The sequence below is a fragment of the Pectinophora gossypiella genome, chromosome 11 (genome assembly GCF_024362695.1).
Source record: "Pectinophora gossypiella chromosome 11, ilPecGoss1.1, whole genome shotgun sequence".
Taxonomy (NCBI): Eukaryota; Metazoa; Arthropoda; class Insecta; order Lepidoptera; family Gelechiidae; genus Pectinophora; species Pectinophora gossypiella.
The window spans coordinates 15,260,236-15,279,081 of NC_065414.1; the positions used below are offsets into that span (position 1 = coordinate 15,260,236).

The 18,846-nt window shown below is 39.7% G+C and overlaps 1 protein-coding gene and 1 long non-coding RNA gene across 3 annotated transcripts in view; one reads left to right on the forward strand and one right to left on the reverse strand.

The window, feature by feature from the left end:
- LOC126370901 (uncharacterized) overlaps positions 1–18,846 on the reverse strand; it is a 309,102-nt gene that overhangs the window by 272,353 nt on the left and 17,903 nt on the right. The window lies entirely within an intron of this gene.
- LOC126370861 (ATP-dependent Clp protease ATP-binding subunit clpX-like, mitochondrial) overlaps positions 1–18,846 on the forward strand; it is a 48,410-nt gene that overhangs the window by 3,517 nt on the left and 26,047 nt on the right. For both annotated transcript variants that reach the window (XM_050015967.1, XM_050015966.1), the window contains exons 2-3: positions 9,799–9,957; positions 13,232–13,442. In XM_050015967.1, the coding sequence (XP_049871924.1) occupies positions 9,799–9,957; positions 13,232–13,442 (370 nt within the window). The remainder of the gene's footprint in view (positions 1–9,798; positions 9,958–13,231; positions 13,443–18,846) is intronic.

Consider the following 18,846-nt stretch of genomic DNA (forward strand, 5'->3'; position numbering starts at 1 on the left):
TCTCTCAGATCTTAAGATTCTAGAATGTTATGAAAAGTGAAAGCCGACACCACCACTCGTTACGTCAAGGCCGCTCATCTGGATATGCATAATTCATAGCTATGCATCTCTGCATCTTTCGGGGTGCGTATCCAAATTGCGATCTCTATTTATGGGGCTAATAAGTTACGGTAAAAAAAAAAAACAACAGTATCATATCTGCAGGCAGAGGTGTAAGGTATGTATGTACCCACTCCTCGCCAGCAGGATAATATACGATCCCGACGACCCGATTACTCTAGCCATAGAGGCAGCCAATCAGCTCGCGACACCAAACACTTCAGGACCCCGATACCGACCCCGCCTGCGTGGTCGACGATTTCCCTCATTCAGCGCTTATCGCTATCGACCCACTAGGGTCGATTAATTCTTTCAAATATTTTTCCTCCCAGACGACGCCCTGAGCCGAGGTTCGCGCCCAACTGGGCACCCTCAGGCCTGTTGTCTTAAACGTTGTACCGGGTGAGAGCCTTCAGCGCTCCTCATTTGTCCGGCCAATTAGTTAATGCCATCTGCGGCAAATCTACAATAAGTCACGTCAAAAAAAATAAAAAAAAACTCCTCGCCAGCTACGTTGAAGTCCCATGTAATAGGTTGCGAGCATTGCCAATATTGCCAATAACCGGGCAAAAATCCTGGAAACCACGCGATATTAATTATCTGCGATACAAATATATATTCAACCTTATAAACTCAATTCAGTGGTTTAGAGCCCGGAACGTTGTAAGTCACACGTTCTGCAAACTCTCACTCTCACTTTTCACAATCTTTCGAATGATTTCCACAATACGAACTATTAAGTCATGTATTAAAGTGTACTTCTGGTTACCTATTACATTGTAATTGCTCGGAACACCCAAAAGTTACAAACCATAATGTTATGTTGTTAATATTCAAATTAAGTTAATAACCCGTGATGATGATGATCGTGTCTGTAGTTAAAGTTAAACGCTGACTTCGGCAATGGTGAGATTGCTGGCGATTAGCGGGAAACGTGAGATTATTTTCTTCTGGAAGTCTCAGCCTCGAGTCCTGGTGCGTACATATCACAAAAATCACTTTGTGATCCCTAGTTTGCTTAGGACTTTGCAAGTTGATCATCCGATTGTCCGAAAGTAAGGCGATCCATGCTTCTGGGGTATGTTAACTAGTCGCTCCCGGCTCCTATTTACTGATATTAAGTAATTAAGTATGTAGTCGTTAGATGAGCCATTCCAAGACCTTTGGCTGCTCAATAATAACCCTGACACCAGAGTTCATTAGATCGTTTATTAATCTGCCCACACGAGAGAAGAAATGCAGAATATTGTAACATGTCTGGTCTATCAGTCGCTTTTTTAATAAAAATCTGTGCCTGATAATTAATTCAAGTTAGCTGATTGTCCCCGGCATAAACGCTAGCGCATAGAGAACGCATCTTACTTTACACACACACACAACAACAAACAACCTTCTGGATACAGGCGTGAAGTTAATGTAGGCAGAAGTGTACTATATGCAACTCGCCAGCTATGTTCAAGTCCTATAGCCAAACAAAGCGAACATAAAATCGTTTAAACATTAATATGTTCCATATTTGGAGCAAGTAAATATATATTCTTCTATTTTCTTAAATTTTGTTGCAATCAATTTTTGAATTTGAATTCTGGTCTATTCTAAAAACGCTCCTATCGAGTTGTTCACCGATTACCGATCCTCGCTAGTTCGTCGCTTGTCGCCCATAGTGGCGCGAACAGTCGGCACGCGCTACTATTATGTGATTTTAGCTCAAGCTCGAGAAAGGGATTGTCTGTAATCTTTTTGCACTTAACTTTCTACAGTCGCTTGGATCTGATTGTGGGCGGTTATGTTCCTTTGTGCTTACTTCCTTTACTTGTTCATGTACTGGGACATTAGCCAAGTTGCAAACGAGCAGCCTATCGACAGTGACAGTGATAAAAATGTATGGCAAGGACCACGGAATAGAAGAAAGATGATGGCCCTAACGCGCATTTTGTATGTGAACCGCTGTCACCGGTCCAACCCCACTCTCTTTTACTACTACTCCTGCAAGCAGATAACTACAATACTGCTGCTCTACTGATTCTCAAATTGCATAGCCACTTTTACCGGAAATATGCCTCTATATTTTATGTGATAGGCTGCAATTTTATCGTAAGATACTGCATACAAAAGTTTTTTTTTTTATAAATAGCCGATCTTACTAAGGGTTTTAGCTTTCCTGCATGATAGTCGATATTTGATTTTTTGCCCTGCAGGTTATAACAATGCACAAACCTTTTAATATACTATCGTGGTGCTCCGTGCGTAGTAAAGTTTGCGGACGAGTGGAGTGCAAAGTTGAAGTATGAACTATTTGCTCATACTTGTATGGCGCGTGTTTTGCGCTCACTTGGCCCTCCCAACCTCTTTCTTCTTTTCCGTGGAAACGACACAAGGTGACATGTCAATCCAAGTCAAGGCTGTATGGTCCTCAGATCTTTGCCTGCCTTATATAAGGCGAATTTAAACAACAACAACAACATACATTTTTATCACTGTCACTGTAAGGATGTAACTTGCTCCTGCAGCTCTTTAAAGTTCCTACTTTTATGATAATACTATATAGTATTATGCTCTCAGGTGGGGAGTCTCGTCGTAATCAAACAATTCAGTAATTTTCTTAAATAATGTTATATTTTCATAAGCAAAATTAAATGTTATCTCTCCACTCTTCATAGCAGATTCCCGCAAGCGATCAAAATTACCGCCACCGCCTTTCGAAAAGGCGGGAAAACGTTCCCGTTCGAAAAAGATGAAATCAAAAGTAAAAGCAAAAGAAATTAACAGCCAGCGTCAAATTAAAAATAATAAATCGTGACACAGATTCACGATTTCATTCCGTCTGTTATTAGGTATTTAATCTAATTATAATTAAAAAATAAAGTAAACAACGAACGTTAACACTTTATATAAATTACTCGTATGGGTTCCCACCTCAACCCACCTCATCATCCCATCATGTTCAGGGTTACTATTGAGCCGCCAAAGGCCAGTGACATGGCTCATGTAACGAGTATTTACTTACATCAGTAGCAACCGGGACCAACGGCTGATCATACTGTCGGACAATCAGGTGATCAGCTTGTAATATCCTAAACAAACTCGGGATTACAAAAAAAATCTGGGATTTGAACCCGGGACCTCCGGATCGTGAACCCAACGCTCAACCACTGGACCACGAGTAGTTATTGCATGCTAATTATAACTAATTATCAATATCGCGCGACGCCTAAATGTAAGTCGCCGATTCAGCACAAAGTTATGTTCGGACTCTTCGGATGCATCCCGTACCTAAGTCCACAAAGAAACTTCTAAACAACAACAAGATTTCGAACTTCACAAGACCCCATTTACTTAAAAAAAGAAGAACTCTTTTTCTCAGACTCACTTTCGTGAACAATAAAAGGAAAAAAGTAAAAGTGTGGCCGGAACTAACTCGTTTGCCGCTTTCAAGCCAAATTATATTTTTTTCTTCTTAAACTGAGGGAAATCATTACTTTGTTATTCGTGGAAAAAAAACTAACTTTTCTAGATTATTAATGGTCTGGGGAGACCACATCAAAGCAATTCGTGTAAAAGTAATATTGCTTTTAACATTTGTGTGCATCTAACTTTTATATGCGCAAACGTCGTAATGCAATATTACTTCTGCTTCTGTTACTTTTATACATACGTACCTAAGCTCACGTCTACATTACACCCATCGCAAGGTGAACTAGATACCCACACTCCTACCTACACCCTTTGGGGTTACAGGTGTCACATTCACCCACTCAATCCCCTGAACGCAACACGATATGACGCGATAAACTAAGAAACAACTACTACGTTGTACCTACTCCACTCCAATCTCATCAGTCATCCCGTGATCATGGCACTTGCAACAGTGTCGAAATATCGGGAGTCTCATATCCCTGCTTAAACGCGGTAAGAACCGTACGCATGTAATTGGCAAGCATATATACCAAGTTTTTCTTTCTATTTATAATGCTGTCTGTAACAGTTTAATATGTATTGCTGTACCTAAACCCGTTATTATGTGTTGTATTAAAATACAGAAACAACTTTACTAGTAATATTAGAATAATCTTCTGTTCTGAATCAGCGCGCGTGTCCGTAACGATTGGTGAATCTGGAGGAAGCAAGAGAAGTGTGTCAGGATCGAAGCAAAAGGATTCGCATTCTCTGTTAACCCCTGTGGGAAATATTGCAGTACTATACCTGTGACGTAATTCCTAAACGAACCGCAAGTCATCATTACGAAATCTCGTCAAGAGCATGTAAGAGCACTTACAAATTGCGATGAATGAAACTTTCCCAAAATAAATGACTACAAATAACTCTTCACACGTGTCACACATCATCAACACGCATCAGTAGAACAAATTTATTGTACTGATGCGTGTCGGTTTACTTTGTAAATGTCCAAAGACATCTCTCTCTCTCTCTCTCTCTCTCTCTCTCTCTGTCTCTCTCTCTCTCTCTCTCTCTCTCTCTCTCTCTCTCTCTCTCTCTCTCTCTCTCTCAAACATGGGATGGTTTTTAGGGTTCCGAACGGGATTACCTACTAAGACTCCGCTGTCCGTCCGTCCGCCTGTCACTAGGCTGTATCTCATGAACCGCGATAATCAGATAGTTGAAATTTTCTCAGATGATCAAAACAATAAAATAAATATTTAAGGGGGCTCCCATACAACAAACGTGATTTTTTTGCTTGTTTTGCGTCGATATTAATAACAACAGCAGGACTCTTTAAAATTTTCACAGATTATTTAGTTATACACAGATTATGTATATTCACTTTAAAAATAAATAATTAAATTAATATTTAAGTAGGCTCCCATACATAATGGTTTTCATAAAATGCGACTGACGGGCTCCGTCCCCCTAGTCAGAGGTACATGCATCACAAGATGAACTAAGTGGGTACTCAGAGTGGGTAGTCAGTTCACCGAGTTTTCTGTTAGACCAACGTAATTAAGTAACTAAAAGACAAAAAAAAAGACCAACGTGATATATTGGTTATAGTATTCTTGACATTGTTTTTATTTACACTCTAAAATAAACATTACCGCTTATGTACAAACATACGTATATGGTATAAATAGCTTTGGAAGGCTGCCCGCACGTGTGGATATTTCGACTTATTTGGCCGACACGTTTAACAAATCATCGAATAATATTCTAAATTTGAAAAGTTGCAGTTTCTACGCAGCTTTTTTAAAAGTAAAAAAATAAAAATGCAACTCAATAATACACACACGCTATGCTCATCAATAAAATGGAACACCGCGGAATGATTATCTAAAAAATATTAAGAATAACAAAAATAGGTTCCAAATTCAAATTTAAAATTTAATAATTACATTTTTTTATAACTACACTCGAATAAAAATTCGGAAGCGTTTCGATTTTTTGATGAGAAGTAATTTTTGTTGTATTTTTTTTAGTAATTGAGATAAGGGCATGGTATTTTTTTTAAGTGATTACTTAAACTGCCTATATACGTCCCACTGCTGAGCACAGGCCTCCCCTCAATCAACCGGAGGGGGTGTTTAAGTGATTACTACACCATTAATATGATTCCAAACTATATGTATAGTTTTACTAGACCAAAATGGCTCTCTAGGCCCCTATAAAGTACCATTACTTATTGTACTATACTATTGCCAATAATAATTGATATCACGCGGTTTCCAGGATTTGTGCCCGGTTGATGGTAACAGGCTCGTCCTCTGTTACACGAGACGTAAACAGGCGAGGAGTAGGTGTATATTACTAAACATCTCTGCCTACCTCTTTGGGTATAAAGGCGTGATGCTACGTTACTAGCTGTCCTTTTAAACGGGTAGTCTTCAGGTTTTTTTTAATGTAAGATGTCTTTAGATGACTTTCCGACTTGGTTCTGGGCACTGTTCTTTACAAAAGTTTGCATATCTCATGAGAAAATCAGTCTCAAAATTGCGACACATCATGACACATGTCGTTAGCTGGACGACGCGTATCACTTACTGATGGAGTGTGTGAAAACGAGGCGAAAAGGAGGTTGTCGCTAAGAAGGTTTAATATACATACATATTAAATATATACACATTGGGGTAAGCAGGTAGTATCTGCTAGAGACTACGGGATTCCACTTACTACGATCCTGACACCTCACTTTCGCTTCTTCGACTCACATCAAACACTTCATGCATGCTCGCCTGTTTAGAGTACCCTTGACCTGACCTTTCCTTAAAACATCCTGGATCTGATCAGATCAGATCGCGGTATGTACGTCTAGGCCTTCCTCTGCCAACCCTAACACTAACATATCAATACATAATATATTACTAGGTACACTTACTACTACTGGTAGGTATACTTTACTAGGTTTAATATGCAGGGTGTTAGTAACATCGTAACGAATACTGAGGGGGGTGATTCCATGATAGTGAGTTAGTATCAAGTGCTTTCCGTCCTAAAATTCATGTTTTTTTTAATTATTTTCAATTCTATACTTTTGCGATCGGAAATTCCACTTGATATTAACTCAAAAAAGAAGAAAAGACTCAAAATAACGAGCTGAATTAAACCCCCCCCCCCCCCCCCCCATTTCCTGTTGGACAAAAACTCCCAAGCTGAATAAAATATAACAAAAAAGGATCAGTCTTGTGACAACTAACCTACTTCAAACCACCTTGGCACACATCGTGTAAACACAATTTACTTATTCAGCTTTATAAAATGTCAAGTTTATTTCGGATGTCAATTAAAACAGGTTTCGTAATCGCTAATTTGACTTGAAATTCTCATGTTTCTGTGTGTAAATTAATTACTTATAAATTGTAAGAAACAAGTAGATCTTGTAAAAATGTTGTAAATAACTACAATTTTAAACTCTTACCTAATAGCACACCCCGGACACTTCATACAGACAACCTCGTTTTACACAGAAACTACACATTGACATTATCTACACGCGCAACTGTGTGTGTGACGTCTGACACCATACGATTCAATCTAAACTATGTTCGAGGGGGGTGAGGTAAACCTAGCTCAGACGCTGGTGGGGAGCGGAGAGTGGCCGTTCTATACGTAGTATTTATTATTCCTTATTCTCTGCTAATAGTGTTAAATAACAATGAAACGTATATTATATATTATGAATGAATTTCTTAATAAATAGTATACTTATTGCATTAAATACGTTAGCATTTTTAAACCAGTTAGCTCGACCATTATAGACGGCGATACGGCTTATCTCGTTGGTCTAACAGAAAGCTCGGTGAGGTGTGGGTACTTAGTTCATCGAAGGATGAATTTCTGATTACCCCAATTGGTATATAGTCGTGAGCTTATGTTTCTAGATGTTTATATTTTTTAAACCAGCTAGCTACAGCTGTGTAATTATTTAATTTGTAAATAATGCGGAATTGTGCATATAATCGGCGTCTATCGGCGAATACTTTAAATACTTTTAAAACATACACACAGTAAGCACGAGATTTCTGTATGAAGTGTCCAGACTGGATGTGTGTGTGTAACCTAACCTAACTATATTTTTAAGGAGAGTTCTTTTTGACGTGACTTATTGTAGATTTGCCGCAGATGGCATTAACTACTTGGCCGGACAAATGGGGAGCGCTAAAGGCTCTCACCCGGTACAACGTTTAAGACATGCTTGAGGGTGCCCAGTTGGGCGCGAACCTCGGCTCTGGGCGTCGTCTGAGAGGAAAAATATTTGAAAGAATTAATCGACCCTAGTGGGTCGATAGCTATAAGCGCTAATTGAGAGAAATCGTCAACCACGCCGGCGGGGTCGGTATCGGGGTGAGTGGATAGCTTCGTATCACGATTCACATAAAAGAATCAATTTCACCTTTGGTTTTACCGTAGTCGGCTAAAAACAGTTTCTTAAACATAAACGTATTAATAACTCTTGTAACCATGTCAAGATCGAAATAAAGCCTTGCAAGGATACCCTAAATGTTAATAAAATTATACCGAAAGTAAAAATATAAATAACAACAATCTACGTACATGCGACCGCTCGAGGGCAAGCGGTTAGCGATAAAATGTGTAGTGAGGTTGATGTCCAACCTCAGCAACCTGGTGTCAGGGTTATTAAGCGGCCATAGGCTCCTGACACGGCTAATATCATGTAAATATTGTAAGGGTTTCGTCACACGGAGACTTGTAAAGCCTCTGTCACAGAAGAATGGAATCATTTTATTTTTCGAACAATCGGGTGATTTCAGCCTATAATATCCGGCCCAAAAACGGAACAGTCTCACAATAGGATTTCTTTGTTAGATGTGTCCAGGAATTTCCGATCGTGAGGTCAACGCTCAACGAATGGACCATGTAATAATCGATTTTTCTTTGAAAATTTATAAGAACATCGTACTCTTATTTTATTGATATCACATGGGATTCTAGGTCTTCTGCACATTTAATGGTAATAGTGTGTCCCCCTATTACAATATGGGACTTAATCGTAGCTGGCGAGGACACAGGAGTGATGCTATGCTATGCACCGTACTCTGAAGCCTATAGTTACGTCACATTCTGTCCTGTTGTGACTTGTGATTGGTTGAAACTGTCAACTCCTGTAAATTCATTGATATTTTAGCCAATCATGGGAGAGGATTCTATCTTTCAACCGAGTTACACGAATTGATTGGCGAATCGTAACAACGTCAAAATTCAAATAAATTCTTCTGCATTAACCGCTACTCGCCATCACTTACACAGACGTTACCCATACGTAACCAATGTCGATTGAAATGTATAATTTTATTTTTTATATTACCTTTAAATAGTTAGTAATTGGTCAATTAAGTGCGTAGTAGCTTGCATATAAGTGCAATTAATTATGCTTTTGATATATTTTCAACTGTCCCAATCTGATTGCGCAATTATCGTTTCCATTAACGATGATGATAATGATAAATATTATCGGCCTTATTACAAAACGAACGACGGCCTCTGGTCCAGTGGTTGGGCGTTGGACTCACGGTCCGGAGGTCCCGGGTTCAAATCCCGGTGGGGACATATCACAAAAGTCACGTTGTGATCCCTAGTTTGGTTAGGACAAAGCAGCCAGTATCTTTACTATTAAAGAGTTTTTACTTCGGAAACCCTTCCGCCATAACTTATTTAACATCTCTCGTGTGGGTTGTAAGACCAATAATCAACCTCATCACCCTGGTGTCAGGGTTACTATAGAGGTCACTGCGCCTCTCCCTCCATTTACCATAAATAATAGCTTATTTTACAAGACGCGTGCACCGCGTAATGTGGTTTCCATTCTGGTATTTCCAAGTTTGTAAATAATTGTTCGGAGTAACAATGAGCTATTCAAGTATTGAGCTGTTCTCGTGAAAGAATTATCGCTTCTCACCATCGGCGTTTGTTTAGGTTGCTCCTTAAGATTTACGTAAATCAGAAAGAAAGGTGCATTTGTTACAGTAGAAGAAACTGAAAAAAAAAGGTAGAAAAGAAATTACGTATTTGTCATCTGCACGGTTACGCTATCGCGTGCTAAGCGATTTATATCGCGGTCTTCTCTGATAACCGTACGACCTTTATGTACGGACATTTCTAATGTTTTTTTAATACTTATAAAAACACCTAAATATAAAAATAAGAGAGTTGCCGTTCTATACGTTCTTCTATTCTATTCGTTCTGGTTGTATTATTCCTTATGCTAAGTATGCTGTCGTGTTGTTGCAGGCGGCATTCCATCATGCCGCGGGCTACGGCGGCCATGCGGGTGGTGCGGCGCGGGCGCAGAGCGGCGATCTATAACCACCGCGCCGGCGCTCTGCAAGTCCTCCACGGACCAGCCGCCGCACCCGCCCCACCAGCACCCCACCAAGGATAACAACTCAGGTACGTTGCTTCTTTTTTTCCATAATCTTCTCCTCAACCTTCTTTTTCTTCATAATCTTACAAAACTCTTTATTGCACTTATCAAAAACATTAAAATAAACAGTTATATTATAATCAGTTAAGAAACTGCTTTAGTACAACTGGCGGCCTTATTGCTAAGGTAGCAATCTCTTCCAGGCGCTTCTATTCCGTAGCGGGATAGATAGAGTGCAAAATAGAAGTCTTCTTCTTCCCCATAATATTATTTTTCTCCATAATATTTTTCTTCATGTCGACGGGTCTGGATATGTGACTTTTATGTTTCGTCATCCATCTAAGGCTAAAGTTTTTTAGAAGAAAATTAAATCTCCAGAACAATATGGAATCCAGGCCCTGTACAATCAATGACGAAAATATACGATGTTTATTCAATATTTCTAAATGTAACTGTTTATCTGTTATTATCCGTAAGCAGTTATAATGACGTCAATAATATTCCTCAGAATCTGATAAATTATTATCCATCAGTACTCACTCCAACACACACATACACACGCACGCACGCACGCGCGCGCGCGAGCCTCTAACAAATTTCGAAAATACCCGCACCAATTCGTACCTACTTCGGACGCCGACCTCACCCCGTCTAGATCTTACTTTAGTTTAAATAGCCGTAAGCTGCTAAGGAGTAAGGGGGAGAGCGCGCGATCTATCTATCTTGCTCGCACTTACTTACTGAAAACCTCTTTTGACGTGAAGAAAAGTCTGGTTATATCGAAACACCTAATGTATTTCCTCTCATTAGTAAACCTGCTTTGTAACCAGTGTAAGTGAAACAACTAGCATTCTAAGCGATTAACTTTTAACCTTCGTCGCGAATTGCGTAAAGTAACTCTTTCTGGTTTTCCCAAGATTAGACGCGGCCGTCAGAGCTTACTAAATCTAGGCCTTAATAGGTCATTCAGAACATTAGAAATTCAATGAATACATTGAAATAGCATAGGCCTAAACCAATGTTTTTCGAATTTGTTTTCAAATTCATGTTCATAAATGATTATCACGTGCTCAGCGGTGAAGGAAAACATCGTGAGGAAACCACGATGTGGAAAACCACATTCCCGAGAAATACATTTTCGGAGGTATGTGACCAAACCTAGATTGGGCTGGTTTTCCCTTTGCGGGTTGGAAGGTCAGACAGGCAGTCGCTTTTGTAAAAAATCGGACATGTCAAATCTTCAGGTTAGGTTAGCGGACCCAGTGAAAAACGGGACGCTAGGGTGATGATGATGACATTGAAATACGGCCTTCGTGGTCCAGTGGTAGAGCGTTAGGCTCACGATCCGGAGTTCCTGGGTTCGAATCCCAGTGGGGACATAACCACTAAAAATCACTATGTGGTCTCTAGTTTCATTAGGCCATTGCAGACTGATCATCAGAATGTCCGAAAGTAAGATGGGTCGGTCGGTCCCGGCTACTATTTACCTCGGTATGTATGTAGTCGTTACATCCATGAGCCATGTCAGACGCCGATGGCGGCTCGGCAGTAACCCTGACTCCAGGTTTGGATGAAGTTCATGGGGGTGGTCATTGATTTCACAACCCACACGATAGATTGAATTATTGCATTTTAGCTAGCTTTACGATTAGGTTTTATTAATACCGGACATAATAATAAAACGTGATATGCGATACCCCCTCCGGTTGATTGAGGGGAGGCCTGTGCCCAGCAGTGGGACGTATATAGGCTGTTTATGTATGTGAAAGGACAGTCAAGTGGTATGGCTGCATTATTTCAAGGAACGCAATGTTGAGGTTTACGCGGTTATTATCAAAATTAAATCACATAATACCGGGTTCGTGGAGATCCTTGGTGGAGGCCTATGCCCAGCGGTGGGCGTCGTACGGCTGATGATGATGATACCGGGTTCGTCCCGTAATCAGCATGGCACTTGGAATATTAGTGTTGAAATACCAGGAGTCTCATATCCCTGATAATAACGCGGTAAGAACCCGGTATTATATGTTTTCATTAGAACGCAATGTTTTTCTGAGAAGTCCGAATTGGTCGATTGAATCCGATCAATCAAGGTTAATTATTTTAGATGAGGCGGCCATTGGATGGCTGTCCACTTATATGGGGCTCCGTGATTCGGAACTAAGGACGACATTAAAATCTGTACGTGCGTGTGTACGTGTCAATATATGTGCGTGCCAGCACCAACAGCGTCCTGGCTGTTATAGCTGACTGGTGGGACAGCAGCTTTATTAGGCACTGGATCCATCGGCATCTAAACGTGTGCTATTATAGCGTATTCTAGTTTTAAGTACCTACCTATTTTATTTTATTTTCTTGGTGTTTATGTTTGTCAGCGATATGGATGTAAAATTGTCCGAAATAGATTTCTTTATGTAGATCAGTGGGTTAGGTTATGTCACATCTCGCCAAGCCGCGGAAGAATGCGAAAGTGTCCCCGCAGCTTGGCATAACGGCGGTGATACGGCCACCGGGGGATTTAGTCGGTGCGAGCCAGATATAACCCTCTCTTTGCCCCCGCGGCGGGACGGTATGCGATAGGCATTTCCCCTCGACAAAAAAAGGTTAGGTCACATCGGCCAATGTCATTACATTTGATTTATCATGCCTATGAGAGTTCATCGATGAGCTGTTCCATCCTATCCGCTGTTTAGAACGGTGCGCTGCGCCACAACCGTCGGCAGGCGAGTACCTCTACGTCAATACAATGACTCATTTCATTTTATAGACATATACAATTTATCTACTTCTAAATTTAAAAAATCTATTATTCAAGCCCTGTGGGTTGTAAGGTGGAATACCAGTCTCATCAACCCTGGTGTCAGGGTTATTATTGAGCTGCCAGAGGCCCCTGATATGGCTCATGTAACGATTACTCACATCAGTAAATGGTAACCGGGACCAACGGCTTAACGTGACTTCCGAAGCACGGATCATCTTACTTTCGGACAACATAACGTTTTCAACACACCAGACGACATTGTAAATTAATACGTGGATAATGTGGTTGATTGTACTTGTACAGTCATGCATGAGCAATATAATGTACCCACTTTAGGACTCTGTCGCACTAACATATTTGACATTTAGTGAGACATACAGTTTAATTTGTCAAAAAAGTTAATGTGACATGGTACCAAAGTGTGTACATATTGATGCTCGTGACCGTACTTATGTGAAAATATCCTACACCTGTTACTACCGATATGTATAATAAAAATATAAAATAAGTAAATAATGATCGTACATTATCCTGGCCAGGCACAACATCAGGCGGCAAGAAGAGCGGGTCCGGCAGCGGCGTCCTAACGTGCCCCAAGTGCGGCGACCCCTGCACCCACGTGGAGACCTTCGTGAGCTCGACGCGCTTCGTCAAGTGCGACAAGTGTCACCACTTCTTCGTCGTGCTCTCTGAAGTGGACACCAAGAAGAGCATCAAGGACAACGCGGAAAACAAGTCGGGGTTTTATCGGTGAGGATGTTTTGTTTTTTTTTAGGGTTATGGCCTGCTTGGTCAGTTTGTGGGCCCATGCAGGCTGATCACCCGATTGTCCGAAAGTAAGATGATTCGTGCTTCGAATCAACAAACTTCAACAATCGCAGACCGAGCGCGTTAACCCCTGCGCCACCGAGCTCCTCAGGGTCCTATATATATCAACGCAATCTAAAGGTATGGCTCACCACTTATCTCGTTGCAACTCGCTGGCCTAAGAGAGAGCTCAGTGAAGCGTGGGTACTCAGTTCATATTGCGGCGGGTGAATCTCTGACGACCCCTATTGGGAATACAGTCGTGAGCTTAAGTTATCGTCTTCCTTCGTAGTAATGTAGCCAGCTGACTATATTGTGCAGCTACCTACTGCATTTGCAATATTTTGTTTCGCAATACTCGTATTCTGTTACAAAGTTGCACACCTTTTTCTAATGGTGTCACCAGGTTTTTTGAAAAGCCACAATGGAAGGAAATTTTGCACGCCCACACACACTAAATTTCACGGTGACACACAAAATGACAGGACAGTAAAACAAGAAGACGCTCGTTGAATAACAAATTGAGCGGGACGATTTGTGAGGAATTTCTGAGAATGTTTTCAAACTCAAATAAAGTTCGCCGTGTTTTCCTCCAACTGAGTATAAGAAATAAGGATAATACTTACGCATTATATAAGCTACATTACGCATAAGCTCACGCCTAGTCCCAATTAGGGTAGTCAGATGTACATCTATCGCTCACCGAGCTTTATATCAGACTAATATGGCTCAATGAATAACAATATTAGCGGAACTATTTGTGAGGAATTTCTGAGATTGTTTCCAAAGTCAACGACATATAAAGTTCGTCGTGTTTTCCTCCAACTGAGTATAAGAAATAAGGATAAGACTTACGCATAAGCTCACGCCTAGTCCCAACTAGGGTAGTCAGGGGTACCAAGTACCCCAAGTACATCGCAGGATGAACCAAGTACCCACACCTCACCGAGCTTTATGTTAGACCAAAGTGATAGGTAGTGAGTCGTATCACCGTCTATGATGGTCAAGGAAAAATTGCACTATTGAAGTGTTGATGTATCAAGTTGGCCTGTACACCATTTTAGGAAATCTTATATAGGTAGGTCACAGATAAATATTGGTCCCGATTCCTGCAGACACCTCCTAATTTTATTTTAATTTATACTCGTAATTTTCTTATCCGCCGAAAAGGGAAGGTCCTTGTGATTTAATTGCATTATGTAGGTACAGTCATGCATGAACAATAAACATGTACACTGTTTAGAATCCTGTCGCACTAACATATTTGACATTTAGTGAGACTTACAGTTCAATTGGTCAAAAAAGTTAATCAAATCAAATCAAATCAAATATACTTTATTGCACACAACATACAAAACAAATTAACACAGATGATGATACAAATACAGTACAATCTGGCGGCCTTATTGCTAAGCAATAATAATTGTTAATTGTTAATGTGACATAGTACTATAATATTATTATTATTTTTGTTTAATTATTTTATTTTTTTACTTAGTAATTTTAACAATCTTTATAACAATAACCTCGTTACATGTTGCCAAATAAACAATTTAATATTATTCTAACTCAACTAGATATGTTGCAATTACTACAATGTTTGTTGAAATAATTGTTATAAGCTGTTGCAAACAAAATTGTTGTCGGTTTATCGTAATAACAAAACTAAAGGAAGCAAATTGTTAAGTAAGCTTTTTTGAAAGGTAAAATTGCATTCGCTTTTCAAAACGGTGGCACGAACAAGCTGGGGACAGGGAGGAGTGGAAGAAGGGAAGAGAGGCCTTTGCCCTGCAGTGGGACATTTTTTCGGGCTCATTTGTTTAATTCTTTTCTCTTATTCTTTTTCCGCCAAATAAACTTAAAGCATAGATATAGATGCACCACGATATATATTGATATCACGTGGTTTCCCGGATTTATGCCCGGTTAATGGCAATTGGGCAAACCCCCCCCCCCCCCCCACATTACATGGGACTTAAACACAGCTGGCGAGGAGTGGATGTATATACTATACACCTCTGCCTACCCCTTCGGGGTTATGGGATAGATGCTATGTTGTGTTATGTTAAAATATATATTCCTTTATATATATATATATATATATATATAGTCCTTTTACAAAATTATGATCTCTCTCTCTCTCTCTCTTTATTTAAGAGTTGCGCTCTTGTCGGTGGAGTAATCGCCTTCATTACTCCATATATAGGGCGTGTATTGCCAAGGTTGCCAAGCTATAATGCATAATATGATATACCTTCGACGCTCAGAATATACTGTGTTACTATGTGTAAAAACTAAGAAGTAAATCTATTTACATCTGGCATCAGGGTGAATGGCACTTAAGTTTGTATCAAATATTTTCTTTATAGGTCAATGTACTTGCTAAAGTCAGTTCAGTTTTTAATAAACAATAATCACTGACAATAACATTTTTTTTTTACTATTTTAGTGACATTACGGTGTCGTGTTTTTAGCGATAATGCTTTTTTGTATAATTTCTAACATGATGGACAGCTGTTAAGGACGATAGGCCGATCCAATCTCACCATAGGGTTCATTATATCCATCTTAGGACTTCGTACCAACAGTGGCTGCAAGTTGTCTTTGCTTGTGTCTCTGCCCCTGCGTGCTTTAAGACCTCCTGAGGAGACGCGTTTTGTGTGTACTTGTAAAAAAAAAGAAAGGAAAACATGAAACAGTAGGACTAGGACCCTGTGCTGCAAGGTTATCTGGCCACGTCTTTTCCTCAGCGTTGCAGATTCCGATGTGGTAGTAGTTTTACAGCTAGTTACATAATATGTTATTTAATTTTTGACGTTCAAAAAGTGCTAACTTTGTAAGCCAATTTTGAAAAATAAAAGAAATGCCGCGCTGCTATAGGGCTCTATAGTCATCGGCGCTGCGGGAGCCCGTAGACTCACAAGTGCTGCAAGAATCATCTACGATAGATGCTGTGGCCAATAATGTTATTTAATAAGTACAGCCACAGGAGACATACTGATGTAGGTACGTAGTCGATACATGAGTCACGTCAGGGGCCTTTGGCCGCTTAATAATTACCCTGTCAGCAGGGTTGATGAGGTTGGTAATCGACCTCAGAACCCACACGATAAAAGAAGAGTAGTTTAACAAAAAAAATCTGGCTTCGGGGTCAACGACACTTTACAATAGGTATCGATTTTTTTTTTTATAGGTACTCGCTAAAATCAGCCACGTTTTAAAAATAAACAATAACATATTTTCAAACCATTGTACGTAGTGATATTAAGCTGTCATGTTTTAGCAATAAGTGTAGTTTCAAAAAAATATTATCTGCCAAATTCATTTCTTATAAGACAGCCAAAAATCACGCCCGTATTCGTAACTAGGGTGGACGGGGCCGCAAGACATGTTGCAAGCACTTCGAATACGAAATTCTAAGATAGATACCATGAAGAAGACAAACGAACGGACAACAAAATGATGACATGGAGGTACCCATGTTGTAAGATACAATTATTATGTCACTTTGAAATTAAAAGTTATTACAATCAAAAAAAATTAAAATAATAATGAATGAAATAATGAATGAATGAAATAAAGTTAAAAATTATTAAAATCAAAAGTAAATGTACTTAAAATTAAAATCATATTTATTAAAATGAAACTTATTTAAATCAAAAATTAATGAATATTGAATTAAAAATAAATGTAAAATAATAAAATCCATTTAAAACCCCCTTTTCCGGCAGTGGCACAGAGAGATGTCTTTCACAGCAATACCGAAGAAAAGGGTAGTCCAGTCTGGATAAGGGTTCCGTTTCTCCTTTTCAGGTTCGGGACCCTAAAAAGCCTAAGTACCCACTAAAAATGATTCAATAGGCTAGTTTGCAACTAGTCAAATCAGTTACTTTTTACTAAACGTCAAAACACGAAATCACTATGGAATTTGTATGAAAAAGCACAATGTGACGTCATAGAAAAACGTGATAAAACGTCGGACTTATTATTACGTTTGTTTTTTTTTAAATAAAATTCATAAATTAGTTGAATAGAGAAAAGAGAATGTATATTATGTTTTTATTCGTATGTTTATGTCCTTTGTATATGTCGTTGTGCAATAAAGTATTATTGATAGATTGATTGATTGAGAATGTTTTTCGTTAGTTTTAGATCTATCTTTATTTCGTAATCAGAATTTCATCATTTATCTTGAACCTAGCACACGACCCAATTCTTTAAAGTACCATATTCACGAATCATTGATTTTGGTTACTTTCGATTCTCCGCTGGACACAGGTACAGTCACGACTAATATAATGTACCCACTTTAGGACTCTGTCGCACTAACATGTTTGACATTTAGTGAGACTTACAGTTCAATTTGTCAAAAAAAGTTAATGTGGCATGGTACCAAAGTGTATGTATACATATTAATGCTCGTGACCGTATGACATAATTTTTAACAAACACTCGTCAGGTGGGCGGAAAGATCTATAAATAAATACCGGTTTACAAATGTTATGCCTACTCTATTAGCTACCTACATAACATAAACAGCCTACATACGCCCAACTGCTGGGCAAATGCCTTCGCTCAATCAACTGGAGAGGGTATGGAGCATATTCCACGACGCTGCTCCTATGCGGGTTGGTGGAGGTGTTTTTACCAGTGAGACCAACGGCTTAACGTGCCCTCCGAAGCGCGGAATTACTATTATTGCGTATGACAGACAAAAATAAAATATCCTGTGTGGATTATATATCCAGCTTAAGCTCCCCTAACCAAGTCACTGCCGCATCAGTCACACAATGCAGCTCGGCTATGCCACCTGGGAACCGGTGCAGAGGGCACTCGTTCACTATGTGAGATATGGTTCGATATGGTTTGGTGTTGGTGTCTGTGAATGTGGTCACCCGGAAGCGCGGAATCATCTTACTTATCCGGACGATAGGTTCGAATCCAGGACAGGCCGAAACCAATGATTGTCGATTTTTTTCGAATTCATGTTTGGAGTTAACTGGCGAGGAGTGGGCTATACTAAACACCTCTGGCTACCCCTTTGGGGATACAGGCGTGGTGATATGGGCAACATCCCCCCCCCCCTCGCCGCCGCCCCGCAGTCTATCAATCGGAGGGGGAACATACATGACGAAAAATATAAAGATTCTCCATCGGTACTATAAGCTGTCGCTTCTAAGGAGCTGCCAGTTATTTTCTTGTCTTATGACGTCACTGCCTACCTCACCATCAAGTTAGTCGTGACGATATTATCACCTACGTGACATGTCTGACTTTCCACCATGTCTCGAGGGTGTAATTATCCATATTTTGTGTATCTATTAGCACACAATTGACACGCCAATGA